The 17,960-nt window shown below is 40.6% G+C and overlaps 1 protein-coding gene across 2 annotated transcripts in view; it reads right to left on the bottom strand.

The window, feature by feature from the left end:
* atp11a (ATPase phospholipid transporting 11A) overlaps positions 1-17,960 on the bottom strand; it is a 49,653-nt gene that overhangs the window by 13,520 nt on the left and 18,173 nt on the right. For both annotated transcript variants that reach the window (XM_008281047.1, XM_008281048.1), the window contains exons 2-19: positions 9,389-9,511; positions 8,499-8,588; positions 7,361-7,441; positions 7,098-7,205; positions 6,281-6,409; positions 5,864-5,967; positions 5,697-5,744; positions 5,526-5,590; positions 5,259-5,340; positions 3,616-3,766; positions 3,333-3,530; positions 3,010-3,123; positions 2,758-2,817; positions 2,504-2,670; positions 2,308-2,379; positions 1,865-1,938; positions 1,645-1,748; positions 501-682 (exon numbers count right to left, since the gene is read on the bottom strand). In XM_008281047.1, the coding sequence (XP_008279269.1) occupies positions 501-682; positions 1,645-1,748; positions 1,865-1,938; positions 2,308-2,379; positions 2,504-2,670; positions 2,758-2,817; positions 3,010-3,123; positions 3,333-3,530; positions 3,616-3,766; positions 5,259-5,340; positions 5,526-5,590; positions 5,697-5,744; positions 5,864-5,967; positions 6,281-6,409; positions 7,098-7,205; positions 7,361-7,441; positions 8,499-8,588; positions 9,389-9,511 (1,952 nt within the window). The remainder of the gene's footprint in view (positions 1-500; positions 683-1,644; positions 1,749-1,864; positions 1,939-2,307; positions 2,380-2,503; positions 2,671-2,757; positions 2,818-3,009; positions 3,124-3,332; positions 3,531-3,615; positions 3,767-5,258; positions 5,341-5,525; positions 5,591-5,696; positions 5,745-5,863; positions 5,968-6,280; positions 6,410-7,097; positions 7,206-7,360; positions 7,442-8,498; positions 8,589-9,388; positions 9,512-17,960) is intronic.

The raw sequence follows: 17,960 nt of genomic DNA, 5'->3' as shown, positions 1-17,960 counted from the left end.
TGTAACAAAACTCAGATCATTTTCTCTTTGTGCAGGATGAGTTGACTTGGAAGGCCCTACGGGTTAACAATTCCTTTTAAGCCTGCACTATAATTGCCTTAGTGGCACGTGTGCGATTGGAGGGTTGAACTGCTACTTGCCCTCACTCACTTGGGCTCCCTCAGAAGTGGGCCAGCACTTCTCATGGCAGCAGCACACAGAGAATTACTGTAGTGCTCAGAATTGTGTGGGATGCAGAGACTTATACATTCACACACAAAAAATACACAAACTGAAGTGTGTAAGTGTGCTTCATTTGAAATTTGAAACCACTCTGCTTCTGAAACTATAGGGCCATTGAAGGGCTTAAGTGTAGGAATAAATAACTAAAATGATCCCAGCGAGCAATGCAAAGTGTGGCCATGCAACAGCGCTACAAGCTGTGGTCAAAACATTTGATATAAAGGCAGGCTGTTGATATAATTCGCCCATAAAATTGTCCTTTAAAAGAGATCCTCCACCTGTCCTCCACAGCAGTGGCTCCCAGCAGTATCAGGTCTTTCTCGATGAGGTCGTAAGCCTCAGCCAGCCGTTTGTCTCGGTCCTGTAGTGCCAACTTGGCGCTGCTGAGCAGATGGCAAACCTCCTGGTACTGTTCGGGACTTAAAGGGCGATAGGCAACACAAAGTGTTCTCAGACCCTCCTGGAAGACAGGAAGGAATTTACACAAGGTTAGACATACAATACACATACAAGGAAGCAACAATAGAGAAACTATCCACAGTAAACATCTCAAACATTGCTTTGCATGACTCTAAACAAACAGCAAAACAAAGGTATTTGTTTGAGTCAGTTCTCTAAGTGCCTGTAGTGTGTGGGCACAAACTGCCCTTTCTAGTTGAGCCTCACTATTACAACACCCACCACATATCTTTCCATTCCCATTGAAAGCTACAATTTATCTGCAGCTGCAACCTCTGCAAGCGAGCTCCTACTGACCTGGTTTTCACTACAAGTTCCATTCACTTCATGAAGTTCATGCTAATGGTAAACTGAGCTCAAAATATCTCTCTCAAATAGCTTTAATCTGGTGAACTAAACTCAATATTTAGCTCTGCACTTTATGCACATCATGCAATGAGGATTAGCAGTTAACCGCTTGATTATGTACTCTTCCCCTCAAGCTGCCTACGTCTATTAAAGCTGACTATTTCTACCATTTTTTACAAGCATTTTGGACAATCTATTGTGGGTGTGTAAGGATTGCAATATATTGATGAACAGTCCATCAAAACACATCTTGTGGTTGTATGGCTGTCTGTTCAGTGTCCCACATAACAAGAACTGGGCTGAATATAAATTGACATATATGTTAAAACAAAAACAATGAAATGAAACTGCTCAGGGAATTTTCTGTCGATCACAAGTCACAATGGACCTTTTATGGAAAAATACAGCACGAGCATTAGATGGAAGTGGGCCATGCTCCTCTGATTGACTTGCTGTGGTAGTCATGGAAACCGTGGTCATGTACTCTCACTGTGGAAACCACCGAAGTCATATAACCTTTGAAACTTTCGGAAATGTTCCAAGCGAGAAAGACTTCCAGTTAAATGTATGTGTCTATTAGGCAATGAGAAAGATTGTGTGTGTGTGATCTCTCACCACCGCATTGTGCTCCACTCGAGCTCTGACCTGATCCACCTTGCCTGAGATAACCCTGGGGAAGATGGAAGAGTCTGCGCCTTTACAGAACAGATACAGTTCACCTGCTCACACACACACAGAAGCAAAACCAAAAGTCTGTTAGAGGAAAAACCACACAATACATTCACACAAAATGTCGATAAGTATATATACACATCTGCAGTTTTATGTGTGTTACCAGAGTTGGATCTGACAATGACGCTCATCCTCCGTCTGACCGAGTCGAATGTCAAAACCTCTAGCAGCTCAAACCTGAAAGTCCAGAGATACAAATTTTATAGTCAAAAACAATCATCTTTGTTCTAAGTTCATACTCTTGACTGAATGGCTTGTTTACACTATTACGGAGCCATTCCACTTGATGAAATTGTGGCGTGATGTTACAGAAATGCACATGCAACTTAGATCACAGCTTCAAATTCATACTACATAGATGCTAATCAAACTGTGTAAGTATAGCAACATGCTGAAATTCGAAACAGCAAACAAAAACAAGTGAAAGCAGTGATTTTAGAAGAACATAATCCAGTCAAAAGTGTGTGTTAAAGAAAACAACAATAAAAATAAATGATCCCAGAAGGGTTAAAGAAATAATAACATTGTTTTTAGGGGCACACTCACCTCTCAATCTCATCCTCCCTATTTAAGATTTCCATCTGACCGTCCTTGAGTCTCAGATAGGTGAAACCGAGCCTGCGGCACAGATAAATGGGGGGAAATGTGTCAAAAAAAAGATCTGGAAACTAAATTCCTCTGAATGCTCTTGTGCTTGTGTGCAGTCGGTGATTATTGCTAGTGTTGTGTGCGTGCGCCCCACCTCTTCATGCCCTCCACCAGCGCCACTTCGTCCGGAGAAGAGGAGATGTAGAAGGAAGACGACTTGCCCTGGTGGATGCCATGCTTGATCCCGTCCACCGTCTCCTCCTCTTTTACCTGCACCGTGTGGCACAAGCACAGCGCCCGGAAGAACAGCTCCTCGTGCTCCTGCGGTAGACGATCATCACTGTGTTACCCCCAGGTACGATCACATGCATGACAACGTACAGACATTCAAAGTGTGGTGATGCTCACCCTGGCTTTGGGGCCTGGCGATGTGTCAATCATGTCCATACCGGCGGCACCAGGCATCACCTAGCAACAACATTTTATCAGAGTTAACAGGAAAAATGTAGTCTTTGGTGATCAACTGGGCAAACACAGCTGTCTTGTCTGTTTTTTTGTTTTGTCATTTGACATTAACAGTCATGTCATTCTGTCACTTCAGAACAAAGAGCTGCGCAAAATGTCTGCATATGAATAGTTAAACATCCACTGGGTTGTTACCTGTCCGTTACAGATAACATGTGGTACATAAACATGTCCGTCCACACAACACTCTATGAACTCCATGTTGTTCTCTGTCAGAGTCCCCGTCTTGTCTGTAAACACATACTCCACCTGGAAGGAGAGCAGGGTAAGCGTTACTGCAAGGTCCACTCGTTTCATTTACACATAAGTTTTTGAAAACCTGGATTGCAAGGTTGTCATACATTCACCGAGTGTTTACAGGTAATATTCTTATATGAATTTCTGAATCATCTGTCTGTATGAAACAGTAATGTTTGTTTTTACATTAGTATGCTCAGATTAAAGTGTTTTTGTGCTACCTGTCCCAGCTCCTCATTCAGGTCTGATGTGTTGACCACAGCTCTCTCCCCCAGCTCCTCGTCAAACATCTCATCATCCCACATGATGAAGTAGGAGCCCAGGAACTTCTGCATCTCCACAGTGACGTACATCGAGACAGGAATGATGTAGTTGAAAAGAACCATGAAGGCCAAGAAGTCTGTGAATGCCCTGATCAGCTGTGGAGGAAGAGGATGAGAAAGTAAGGCGCTGATAAAGAAATCTTGATTCTACCAAAAATTTAGGGAATGAAATGAGACTCACAACATGTCTCTGCCTCTCAACTTCTGTCCTCTCGTTGTACCAGGGCTCATCTCTGTTTGGGTCGGCCTGCCATGCATATTTCAGCACTGTGTTGATGACAGCTTTGCTGATGAGAATGCACAGGTAGACCACCAGGTAGGCATTCATTGATCTGTAGAGGGAGGCAGCAAGCAGACAGTGAGGCATTAGTTCATAATTATAGTGTTTATAGCAGGGGTGTCGAACTCTGGTCCTCCAGGGCCGCAATCCTATATGTTTAATATGTTTCCTTCTTCCAACACACCTGATTCAAATGATCAGCTCATCATCAAGCTCTGCAGAAGCCTGATAACGATCCTGGTCATTTGAATCAGGTGTGTTGGAAGAAGGAAACATCTAAAACATGCTGTATAGGGGCTCTCAAGGACCAGGATTCGACACCCCTGGTTTATAGCATACAAAGCATTTTTAACTACAGCTGCAACAATAAGTCGATTTATCAATTAGTGGTCACCTATTAAATTAATCGGAAACTATTTTGATAGTCACCTATGCAATTTCAGTCATTTTCAAAGAAAAAGGTCAAAATTCTGTAATTCCAGCTTCTTAAATTTGAATATTTTCAGTTTTTTTTATTTTATTCCTCTTTGACAAAAAACTAAGCATGTTTGGATTACAAGCAAAACAATATATACCAGAACATCATCAAAGGTTTTGGGAAATGCTGATGGACATTTTTCTCCATTTTCACATTTTATACACTAAATAACTAGTCAGTTAGTGAAGAAAATCAATAATAAACATAATTGTGAATGATGAATGATCATGATGAATGAATTGTGAAAATGGGCGCTAACAAAAAAGGGAAAAAAGAGATTTTTTCTACCAATACATTTTTAAATATGTGCTGGATCAACAAACAAAAAAACAAAACAAAACAAAAACAGACTCGACTTGGTGCAAAACAGCAAATATTCACATTTCTCAGTACTCTTTCTCGCACTGGGTTGAGACAAGAACATGAACAGGTGCAAATGACCTAAGTATGAAAGGGATAACAACAATTTGAACCAGTTTGGAAAACTGTCTGTCACATTGTATTAACAATAAACCTATTTCTGATTCACAGGCAGAAAGTAAGTAGAGGTCAGTGAAAATTGCTTCCCAGTTCCACAGATAAAAGGCAGTTTGGAAAGAAACACACAACTTGTCAGAGTAGATAATGGAGAAAAAGGGAAAAAGCTTAGATAAAACATTTACTCTGAGCCAAGTCAATTTTGATAAAAGGAAGACAAATGCAAATCCAATGAGTTAATCAGGCAGACACAGTAACCAAGTGTAAATGTAATCCACCTACAGTCATTTCTACAAGCCATCTGGATACAAGACTCTGTCAATGCCAGATGGAAAGAAAATTGATCTACTCAGTGCAGCGAGCCACAGAGACACACAGACCCTCAGTCAGTGAATAAATGAAGACATGAAAAGTGAACAGATGGATAGAAGGATGGGTAAAAAATATCAATGATTATCTAAGCTAGTGTTAACTGAGAAAAAGGACGCTGCCAAAGACTGCGGAGCTTGCATAAGAATGTCAAACGATGCTACCAGGTTATTTTCAGAAACAATTTGTCATGTGAAAGAAAACGAGAGAGGGAGCTCACTTTTCCACTGCGGATCGCTTCTGAGACTTGGACTGGTAGTTGAGCGCCATCTTGGTTTCCATGCCGGTGTAGATGGCAACAGCTACAGAGAGGGAAAGAGTAGTCTTTTTAAAACTGGCTACAGCATACCAACTTCTATGACACGACGAGAATATGCCATTTGACAATTTGACATCTTTACAAAGTCCAACAGTCTTCTCTGCCATGCAAAAAAGAAGAAGTAGCTGGTAATGTCCAACATTTATTAGTGCATCGAGTATAAATTACCATAAATATATTCAGTGTTCTTGAGTGTGGCTCCTCGGAGCAGCAGGTTCTCCGATCCCAAAGGCCTGCAAACAGGTCGTAGTTAGTAAGGGGCTAAACTGGTCTTTACTGTAACAAAAAATAAAATAAGAAACACTCAGATTCTTTCAGTATGTTAGGGATTCAGATTACCTGGCCACCGGTTCATTGTCCATGTAGACGTTTATACGGCCCACGAATCTGGGGTCGGACAAAAGAGAGGAGAAAAGAAGCGAGATAAGACACGTTTCAGATATTTATTTGGCAGGAAAGCTTTGTTCAAGTCTGTGTGTGGGTGTGTGTGTGTGTGTTGTACTGACTTGTACAGGTCTGGCTGCGGTTGTTCACATTCTATAGTGGCGTGGATAGAGTCCACCTCCTTCTCTGTGTTGTACGCTTTAGTGTCCTGAACTGCATAGTATGTCTGGGTGGGGAGAAGGGAGTGGAAGTAGGAAAGGGTGAGGAAATCAAAAAAAGAGAAAGGGAGGGAGTGTGAGTAAAAAGAGAAGGAATTCAGAAGGAGGTATAGAAGAAGACGTTTGAGGGGAAGGAGGTGAGATGATGATAAAGAGGGGTAGGGAGGAGGGAAGTAGATGAGCCAGAAGGAGATGGATAAATAGATGGATCAATGTATAAGGACATAAAAAACAGAAATCACAGTAAATTGAGATCATTTTACATTTGATACATATAAAATAGATAAATTGGATAAAGCAAACTAACTTTATCCAACATACCTTGTGGCTGCTCTCTCCATCCAGACTGGCTGTCGTAACGAAGCACGTCCCGTCATCTCGAGATGAGGAAAGAAGGATGAGATCACAGGGGAAACTCTCATCTTCTTTCACCAAGACGACATCTCCGACCTGACACAGAAAAACAAGAGATTTTTATTAAATGCTATGTTGAGCAGAGTGATTATTTATCTATTTATTTTAGATTTTATTCATTCTTTTTATTAGGTGTCTGATATATCACAAGAGTAAACAAACATGGATCAGCTTAATACCTCAAAGCAATAAATTTGAATCATATGCATATTTAAATTTATCTCAGGCCACTAATGCTACTATTGTCTATTCGTCTTTGCTTGCTCTGGTTACTCAAACCTCTGCAGTTGTTTGCAGTGCTAACATTTCTTTGGATGAGATACAGTTCAGCCTCTTCAAGGGATGCCATGGCACTTATTGCATTACTTTCTAGTATTATTAATGCAGTTTCTCCTCATGCAGTTTAACTAACAAGCTTATCTTGTGCTTAAACAAATGCAAAGCTTTCAAGTTCAGCCAAACTATAAACATTTATTTTATCTTCTCTGGAAAACAGCAGAGCCCCTTTATCTGTTATTTCAACTCTGTGTTGTTACGTAACGTCCATTAACGTCATAGTTTTTAAAGCTAACGGACATGTGGGCAAACACATGTACACGGAGCTTAATAGTAGAAAAATCCCTCGGCATGAGCGAATAAAACAAATGCACCGATGCTCTGTTGGTGTAATTGGGAGTGGGAGTGATTTATCTAGTGACACACACACTCACACCCACACACATACCCTGAGCTTGCGACTTTGTTTGCGGACCACTTTCCCGTGCTGCACCACATGCACAGGACATTTGTTGACAGCGTTGTCTGCTTTGTGTCTCAACCAATCCTCATAACCCTGAGAGAAAGAAAGAGACAGAGAGCGGGATGGGAAAAGTGATAACGTGTGTGTGTGTGTAGGTGTTGCTGTCGGTGTAGAGTTTCCTGTCAGTGCCCATAAAGCAGCCTGAAGTGAAATTAACTAAAGCGGTCATGAAAACCTTTGTGTCTCACCTGTTTGATGGCGGTGACTGTGATGACAAAGAAGAGTGGCAGTCCGCTGGTGATCGGACTGGTGGGAGTGTCGATGATCAGCTGAAGTGACACGCACACATAAAAATTGACTGACGGAGACAGATTTAGGGCAAGAGAATATATCAAAATGACATACAGCTGCAAAGAGGCAGTAAGTCATATCTGACCTTTATAGGCTTCTACAGGGGGGTAATAAGAAGTCCAGATATATTGATAGACCTTCTGTCCTTTTGCACTCACAAATAAGCAACAGTTCTTTTCATTACTTGGACTGACAGCTACATTCACCAATCCTATAAATTTAACTGCGGGAACAACACACACGTTTATCTAGAAAATTGTCAGGTGACATATTTTCCCATTATGTTGTAACCACTGTCTTTATTCTGTAGCTTTGTCCTGTTTGTTTGCAGCCAAACTGTCTCTAATATACACATAAAATAACTGATAATCCTTGCTGGAAAACTACTGTGTTGGGGCACCTACTAACAAGACTTATGTGATATTAAACTGAATGAAAAACTGTAATGACTGCAGTGCTTCAGACTAATTTTTTCACCTTCCCACAGGCAAAACACATGACTCACTGAACATGTTCTTATCAATAGATGCTACAATTTACCAATGTTCCCTGAACGCCCCACATTGCAGGCTGCGGTGGCTGTTTTGTGTGCTGCTGTGGTCAGACAGGTGTGCGACCAAAAATGACCCTGAAAAGAGTAAACTAGGGCGTTCTAATGTCACATTTGTCCAAGCTGATACTCGTGATTTTTTCTACATGTGCTGTTTTCTATGAGCGAAAAAACAGCAAATGCATGTGTGCTCTGTTTTCAGAAGAAGACCTCATTTTTAAGTGCAACTACAGCAGTGCACTGAAGTTATAGAAGTACTACTTTCCACCACTGTGGTTAATACAGTAGCTGCCGGTTACAGCGACACCAATATATCATGCAATCGCACCAATGTGACCGCATGAAATTTGAACTCGCACACTCTCAAAGAAATGCTTCAGCCTGGAGCCCTAGACTATGACAAATACAGAATATTAGGCAAAATATGCAAACTAATAATTTTTAGGATAGAATCGTGCATCAGTGTAAATCGAAAAATCTTTTACCTGAACCAGAAATATGATGAGAAAGTAGAAGTTGGCGACCCTCCTGAACTGCTCAAACATATTCTTGGGGATGAAGTTCCAAAATGTGTACTGGAAACGTGAGAGTCAAACAATACATTAATTATGAAAAAAAGGAAAATAAAATCCCTCAAAGTGCCACACTCTCATCATTTTCATGTCACATCCAGTGGTAATTCAAAGAGACTTGATGTGACACCACATGAAGCTTATTCTAGTTTGCCCACATATGCAAAAACACAAACAGCAAAAGAGGAAAACAAAGAGACTACCAATGTAAGGTATGCAAATAGTTTCATGCTTTGTATTTTTTGGCAGGCAGCATGTGGAAGTACAATGTTTTGTTTTCTATGACGCACAGGATAATGCTTCTTTGTACAAACACAGGAATCAAATACTAAGAGGATGTGTGATGAACAGACAAACAGTTTCTTTTTAACTGATGTTACTGTGATGATAAATGGATATTCTGATCCAAATATGGGCATATTGTTAACCATAGCCATGGAAAGCATTTTACAAAACTGGAAAGAGTACAGACTGATCAATAAACCATTGTCTAAAGTGGCTAAACATCCATTATATCACTTAGTCTCCCTTTCAAAACTTCACTGAGCTGCCTTTCCAAAACAGCGTCCTCATACCAGGAATAATTTACACGCACAATAAAAAAAACAAGCTTCAATAGAGCTGTAGTGCTAACTGTTCTGTCCTGCTGTGCCCACTTGTTTTATCACTGACGCCCTGCTCGCTTAGTAAACTACACAATACAGATTCTGAATAGGAAAGAATAATGAGTGAGCTCTTACTATATTTTGGCAAGATGTTAATGAATTGTGTCTTTGTGTGAATGCACAGGTGCTTTCACTGACCTTAGACGAGACAATTCTGTTGTCGGGAAATCTTTGTTGTATGAAGGCCTCGGTTCCTGGAGGAGGCTCCTTATGTCCGATGTAAATGGTCCTGCTGTCCACCCAGTTCTCCTCACCAACACACTGCGGGGAAACAACAAAACCACAATCCAGGTTTGAGTATTCTTAAACATACAGGAGTTTGTGTGGGTCAGTTTTCATCCTAATTTTTTATTGCGCTTCACTGTGTGATGTTTTGGATCGACACTTCTACATCAATCTATGACGTCACGATGTGGCTGTATAAACGTATGAGACACACAGAAACAGACATCCACAGAGGATTACAATTAACGAGTAAATTCTCCTCGATGAATGAGGGCTTTTGTTGCCACGGATACACAGACTTGCATGTGACTCAGACTGGAATGCAGAAAGCACACACACAACTCACACACAGTGCCCACACACACACACACACACACAGAATGATGACACACCTGGAATCAACCTGCTGTGTTAAACTCTGACACCTGGAATCTCTGTGTTGATGCTCCTCTTTTGTTCTTTGGCATCTGTCTGTTCTGTTTTTCTTGTCTTCAGGGGAGAAAACACCCTGAAGTACTGAAATCAAACGCTTTACTCTTTTTGTTACATTTTCCTGGAAAGACATCCACGTCTTTCTGTTTTTTCTCAACACATCCAGCACATTTATGACCAGTGTTACTAGGCATAGTATACAGGCCTGTAAAGACTGCTTAATATTAACAGTTAATTGGGTTATAGCAGTTCCATTGTCTCCAGTTTGAGTGCCAATGAATTCTTTATGCAAATCATTCTGAATTCTTTAAAAATGCCCAGACACTGAATGGTCAAATGGTCCCTTTCATTTACAATCTTTGCAGTTTCCCTGTCTTGAGAGCAATTTTAGATGCTCAAAGACCAAATACAAACTCCACTTTTCTTCTTTTCTGTTCCTGTTCACACTCGCTTCCTCAAGCTATCCATTTATTTTTGTTTTTAAAAGACAAGTTTTCATTACACCTTTTGAAACTACTAATTACAACATAACAGGGGTTGGACTACTCTAGACTGAGGAGGCTATTGTATGAAAACAACCAGTTAAACCTGAAAAATGCAAGTCAGACATATGGACTTAAAGTATTTCCTGCAGGACGGGACATGCATGGGAAATGCAAACTCAATTTGGAGAACACACACTAATCAGGCTCGAACTCTTGCAGCGTTTACAAAGTTGGTCAAAACCAAACCTACACAAATTCAAGAGGGGAGATTTTTTTGTGCTGATTTGCTTGTTTTTATTCACATCATGTACTTAAATGTGCTTTGAAATTCAATACATTCATCCACAACAACTAAAGTGACTATTTACTCACAAATTAAGGTTTTGCAAACAAAGCATATCATGCATTTTTAAAATAAGTTGCACTGCTAAAGAATAACCATCTGAGCCCCAAGTAATCTCTGGGCATTTTTGCTTCTGTCAGTATTTTCTACTGCAACGATAAGTCATGCACCTCTTTTTTAAAATGACAATTGAATTTTTTTTTGATCACTAATTTTACAAAAATGGAAAAAATGTGTACAACATTTTTCCAAGTGTCCACATGTGCCAACAATACTGAAATAATGGTCGTTCCACATAGTATAGATGTTTTAGTTTTTAAATTTTTAATTCTATTCTGCTCTACGTAAACACAGCCCGCGGTTCAGTCCAATGCAGCGGAAAAATGCCAGTTTTTTTGTCAGAGTAAAGTCATTTTGATAAACTATCAGATCACACGTCTTTCAAACCTGCCAGTGGGTTTTGGGGGTCAGAGAACTGACCTACTCAAGAGAGGAGAAAAGTTTATATTCACTACACTTTCTGTTAGTATTAAATAGCTGCCTCACTGCCATCAACCTTTATTTCTTCTGCTTGTTATTAGAATGCTCTCTTTACAATACTAGGTAAAAACTAAAATGCACATCGCGATGGTTACCGGCAGCTTCAACCAAATACTTTGAAGTGCGTCTAAAGGGCATTCATGTTGTAGCAGGCAGCAGCCATCTTTAAGCACCTGGTCATTTTGACCGGTACTAACCAGAATCAGGGGGCAGGCTTGGACCAGACAACTGAAATCTAAATACACCTAATCCTCTCTGGGCCTCTCACTCTTTCTGTCTCCCCTCCCACCATCCATCTCTCTCTCTCTCTCTCTTACAGCCATGACACTTTCTCTATACATGTTAAAGCTGTCATCTGCTGAAACCACAACAAAAGGACATGGTGTGCTGTTTAATTTATCTCTACACAGTCTGTCTGCGAACACATACGCGCACATTCACGCACGCTAACAAGAGGTGACAGTAATCTGTGGCCAGTGAATGAGATTGAGTGTCAAGTGGCTGCATGGCCCAGTTTCTTTACTCTCTCTCTCTATTGCTGTAGCACGCCCACCCAGACACACACACACACACACACACACACACAGTAACAAGTTAACACTCTAAGATTACCTTGTTTAGGACGGGGACTATTTATATCTTCTGACCTCTAATTATCCATGTGAAAGCACAGGATTAATATGGAAGCAAAGAAAAGCTGAACAAATATTGCATCCTCTTTGCTGAATATCGCTGTATTAAGACCGCAGATGCCACAAGAGCAGCTGACATTCAGTGTGACTGCAGTCGGTTCAGGTCATGTGCTTCCTATAAACAATCAGTTCTATCCATCACATCGGAGGAGCACCACTAACTCGCTGATATCTGATTTACGGGGAAGGAGGAGATGAAAACCAGATAGCATGAAGAGCTTGCCAACTCTGTCGCCCACACAGTGTAGCTGTTCCTCCTCTCCCACCTGCCTGCTCCGTCTGCTTCGCCTAACACATTTCTTACACACTTCCTGTTGTTGTCTGCTTATGGAAGACAGCCACGTATATATATATGCATACATAGGACTGGATATATTTGAGGCTCAGTACTTTATGTTAAAACAAAGGAATGGTTTCAGTCTCCTGTAGCTGATTATCAAACACACCTTAAAAAGTGAGCACCATTGGAGTTTAATACTCAGTCACTAAAGGCTTTTTATTGGATATCTCACCTTACACATTACAAACATGAAGCTACCTAAATTATAACAAGTTGATCTATTTAAAAGGATTCTTCCTGTTGCTGTGTTGAGGCACAAATGCTGTGCTATGTTAGTTGTGGAGAGTGTAATGTTATTGACATAAAAAAAAGCTTAGAACAATGACATAACTGTATTTGATTTATTTAAGATTCAGTCCTGAGGTGAAGACAACCCATTAAATTCAAATTAAAAGGAATGCCGTGGCGTTTTCTTGGAAATAAACAAGTTGCGTTCAGTCAGTGTTGCAACAGCTTGAAGTCTAACAAAAAAGTGGAATGTGTTTCTGTTCACAATTAATGGCACTAAATGTATATTGTGATAATAACTGACAACATGTTCAGCGTATTTTGTCGTCGTTGGTGCTAGCCTGTTTCCTAGCTTCCAGTCTTTATGTTAACCTCACTGATCACGGTCACAATGAATGTTGTACACAATTTCCATGTAATGAGTTTGTATGGAGATTATGATTATGAATCTGTGTTGACCACTGTTGTTCACAGACAGTGAGTTTGAACAGATGGCCCTAAACGAGAATCGCCGAGCCTCCTCTCTCACTGTCCATTTTGCCCGTAATGCAGCTTTATTGGTTTTCTCACCTCTTTCCTCTCCATCTCTCACCGCAACCTGGATGGCCTCTAAGTCGACAATCTACCTCCTATCGATTATGCTTGGCTTTCATCCGGATTTGAGCTTTTCACATGAAAGCCTGTCTGCGTTTAATCAAATAAAACAACATCTTTACAAAATAAAAGCTTGGCTCATAAAATAAAAGTGCGCTGAATTAGCTCGGGCCTTTAGCTTTTGGATGTAACTAGAGACTTCGGGCTATTCTGGACCTTGATAATCACTTTTAGTGCCGTTTCATGTTTCAGGACGTGGCAGGTTTCAGGGGTGTATTTATAGGTGGAAGGGAAACATTTGTGGTCAGGAAAGAAGGATGGAGAGAGCTCACAGGCTTTGTTTCTGTCTCCCTCACTCAGCACTTGCATCACTTTCCTTAAAGCCACGTTAGTGGAAAGCGACGGGAAACCTTCCGGGATCCTACGTACAGACTAATACATCCCTGCAACATCAAACATGTATGAGAGGAGGCGAACATGGACAACGGGATACAGTGTCACCTCTGTAGACACTGGTCCACGGGACATATTCAGACAAGCCTTGCATGTCCTTTTCTTCTTTCCAATTGTGTGTTTTCATCTACTGTATATCTTTACTACATGGAAAACATGAGGTAAATCCTCCAAAGTTACATTTACTTAACTGCCATTGGGCTCATGTTAGAATTCAGATGTGTTTTGAGAACCGGTATGTGCACACAGGTGCTACGACCAATCTTGTGTGTCCCTTTAGGAAGTGAAACTAACACTACAAACACTATTTTATTATGTATTATATTATTTTTAGTTGACAGTGTAGCAGCTGGGTTTCCTGCCTGTGTCAAAAATAGCTTTATAAAAATGTAATCTAAAGCCCTAATTAACTACATTAAAAAAGTATTTGGCACTGTCCATTGTTTTTGAAACAAATAGGAAGTTTAATGTCAAAAATATTAGGTTTAAGTATGGTCTTTCACTTCTCTCTCTTCTCTCTATGCATTTTGAAGTGTCGTGCCAACTAAAGATGGTTATGGCTGCAAGTCAAAAAAGTATTATCAAACCCCATCCTTCCTTTAGAGAAATTTCCCTTCCACTGACCTTTTTATAGATACTGTCAACTATTTAAACTCCATGGAAAAGATGACTTACTCCCTCCAGCTACAGAGAGACGTGGCTGAAAATAGTGTGTCACAGTGATATGGTTAGTAGACACTGATTGCTAACATTCATCATTATTTTTCTTCTTTGTCTTTCGCTCTGTGAAACAACCGACAAGCCTCAATTACACCATTTAAAAGAAAATGAAAGCATACGAAAATAAATCGGAAAAAAAATTCTCTGATTTATAGCTTTCTCATCCATGAAAAGCAGAGAGGAGAAAAAAAAGAGAGAGCATGTACAATCATACCAAGTGGCAAATCACGACTTAAATCTAATTTAAACATATGCACGACTCCCTCAGGACCTGAACTCAGCATTACAGATCCAGAAACTGAAGCCCCACTGTGACCAGGAACAGAGGACCACATTGTAAACAGGAAGTGCCCGACCCACCCACTCACACAGAGGACACACTTCCTGAGACAAGCACTCCCACCACCCGGACCAACAGTGACACAGAGGAGAGTCAGAATCAGGTACAAGAAAGAAGACATTATGTTTGATGTACAGCACTGGAGGTGTGTGTTTGTGTGGCTGACAGAAGACAGCCAGAGAGGGAACACAGCTGATGTTATTGCCGTCAGTATTAACCGCAAAAAAAAAAAGATGTCATTTTGATCAAAGGAGCGCAGAAAACTTTGAAGAAATCTTTTGAGTTTGATTAGATTAGGCATACTTTAATGTGCTTATGTGTTCAAGGAAGAAATTCATTTCCACAGTCAGGCAAATAAAATGCATCCAGAAAAGTCTATCGTGGCACATGACTTCTAGATTAGCATGACGGAGGCACGCATCACCACGCATGAATATACACAGACTGAACACTCGTGAAAACTATCTTCACAATTCTTTAGTAAATACACGCAATACTAAGAGAAAGTTTTGAAGCACAGTATGTGATTAGAAAGAGCTTTTTATGATGTTAAACACTTAAACAATAGGAAATCTGCAAAATCATTTTAACTGCAAGTCTAAGTGACACAGCCAGCAGCTGGGTTGGAGTGGGCAGACGCTTGGCTAATTAAAGCTCCATCTTATCCCCTCCCACTCTCCATTACCTCCTACTGCGTTCTATTACAGCTGGAGTCATGATTTAGTCATTTACTGAACAAGAGGAAAAAAATGTGTCTGTGTGTCATTTAACAAAACCAAAATGAACCCAGCTTAGTGAACAAAACACCTGTATTGACCAAGCGCCAACCTCTGTGGCTAATTAACCACAGGAATACCAAGAATTGCAGTTTCAGTATGCACTCTATGGTACTGGCATTTGAAATAAAGGCAGCTTTAATTTTACTGTCACGTAGCTCACCATCAATCTAATGTCACAGTTTTTTAAAAGCTATGTTTAAACCTGGGCACACCAAAAGCAGCATGTGATGTTTTGAGATTTTTCCAGTGTGGAGTTTAATTGAAAAAACTGGCTTAGTGTAGACTGAAGTGTCTCTTTCCTCCATATTGTAAACTTATGATTGTATACTCTGTACAAGTGGGATCCCTCCTCTATTTCCTTGTTCCTTTTCCTAATCTGAATCATGGGTCTAAGATTAGAAGGTGCTGTATGTTGTATAGTTTGTCCTTAACGGCAAATTTGCTGGCTTGGTGCGGACGTACCATAATCTATTCACAAACATTTGAATGCAGCAAACAACTCCAACATCAAAACATTGAGTCTCTGCAGTGACATTAGAGTTACTGCTGTATGATGCCTGGCAAGTAAAGATAACATTTACAGGACACAGTGAGCAGCTAAGAGGAAATCACTGCAAAACACACAAACTATTGTCTGTCTGCAGCTTTAAAGGCTGAGTCGCTGTTTCCACTGATGACCAATCCCAAAGTATTTTATCTCCCGCTGCAACAGGCGACACTTAAAATGAGTCTCGACAAAAGCTCCGCGCTACAACCTGCTCTCTGCGATATGGCTGATGGACACACGCACACATATCCCCCACACATCTAAAGTGTGAGTCATATATCAGGTTTGCATGTGCAAATAAATGCGCACATGACACACGAGTGTTTGTTGTCTCGCTGCTGCCGCTGAGCACCAAAGATAAGATGTCTCTTCCCTAAATCACAAGGCATTAAATTAAACCAGAGTGCGCACGTTAGCATGTGTGTGTGTGTGAGGAGTCGTGCACTGTAGAGATACTCACACTAACTAGCAGCCCTTCCATTTACTGTCAGTATTTAGAACAGAGCTACAGAGTGCTTTAGAAGCACATTTTGTGAAGTCTACACTTTCTTCACGGCTTCTCTCAATGGACTCAAAGTTTAAAAAAAGCAGTGGAGCAAGTTGAAAATAGCAGTGAGCATGTACTATCTTGTGTGGAGAGCTTGTGCTGCATGTCAGCTGGTAGGCCTGGGAGGCAATAAAAGGATTAACAGCTGCAGTATGTACAACGCATCACAACGAAATTAATTAAATACAGTGTAAATGATACTGAGGATCAATTTTTTTTGAAATATTTTTATCTTCGCCTACTCTGATTAATGTCCTGTGTGAGACGCTGTGTGTCACCTGAGTCACAGATTTAAGACCAGCTGTGCTCCCCATCTGTCACTGTGGTGTTCAGCCTCTCCCAGGCCATCAGGCCACACCAAATAAGATAATGACAAATCCTCATCATCCACCTTTAAACGGCACCCTTCAACCTTTAGCCATGCCGCTGTTTTCACACTGAGGATAACAGTCAGCAGTGTTTATGTGTTCAGAGCTGAGCTTCTCGCAGCAGTCAAAGTTTAAGTGAAGGGACTGTCTGTCAGCTGTCTGGCTGGTAAAAGCCTCTCACTGAGGAGCTTTTCATAATCATCTGCAGCCAATCAGTCTGTAATCCAAAGTAGTGGAGAATTTATTTTAACTTTGGTGAAACAACATGGATTTGAAATTATGGTGTGTTCTTCATTGTTTGAAAAATGATGCCTGTCTGGATTGTGTAGCTGTCAGAATGCTGACCTGCTGATCCAGAGATGCAAACACTTCTTTATTTAAATTGCTTTAAGTTATTGGATCCTGAAGAAACACTCTCTCATCTTACCTGTAGTACTGTGTATGTACAGCAAAATGACAATAAACGTGATTTGATTTTGATTTGATTGAAAAGCATGCTATAGTCTGTATACTTCAGCATCATATGACTCACTGATTTAAGCTCATCTGTATTCATTACTTGATTTGAACACAAAACTTCATGACACTGGTACTTGAAGTTAGTGTCCTCCAGTTAAGTGTGCAGTTCGCAAGCCTACGTCATTAATTTTCAAACATGACAAGAGCAGAGCCACATCCTCATATGACCCTGCTCCAACCCTGTCCTCACATGGCATCTTCACAAAACAATTACAGATGTGAACAGTGTGAATAGGGAGGGGCGGGGGGAAACTGTTTCCCACCACAAATCCCCAGCAGTGGTACCTGACTTGTTTGTGTCCCTACATGGAAGGAGGTGACCTCTATGCATGTCGCAGCTTAACAGTGGTTCTCCTCTCTAACAGGTAAAAAGATTGGGCTGAGCGATGTATGTCAGAGGAAACCAGCCACAGTTTTTACATTCAGGCAGGATTGAGGAGATAAAAAAATAATCAGTGCTTGTGCTGCTGTTGTGTATGTGGAGGGAACACAGCTGAGCCGAGACAACAGAATACTAATCAGTTAAAACCAAATCAGATTTTAAACTTGATGTGTGTT

This window comes from Stegastes partitus, unplaced genomic scaffold (assembly GCF_000690725.1).
Source record: "Stegastes partitus isolate 25-593 unplaced genomic scaffold, Stegastes_partitus-1.0.2 Scaffold220, whole genome shotgun sequence".
NCBI lineage: Eukaryota > Metazoa > Chordata > Actinopteri > Pomacentridae > Stegastes > Stegastes partitus.
This window is presented reverse-complemented; position numbering and strand designations above follow the sequence as displayed.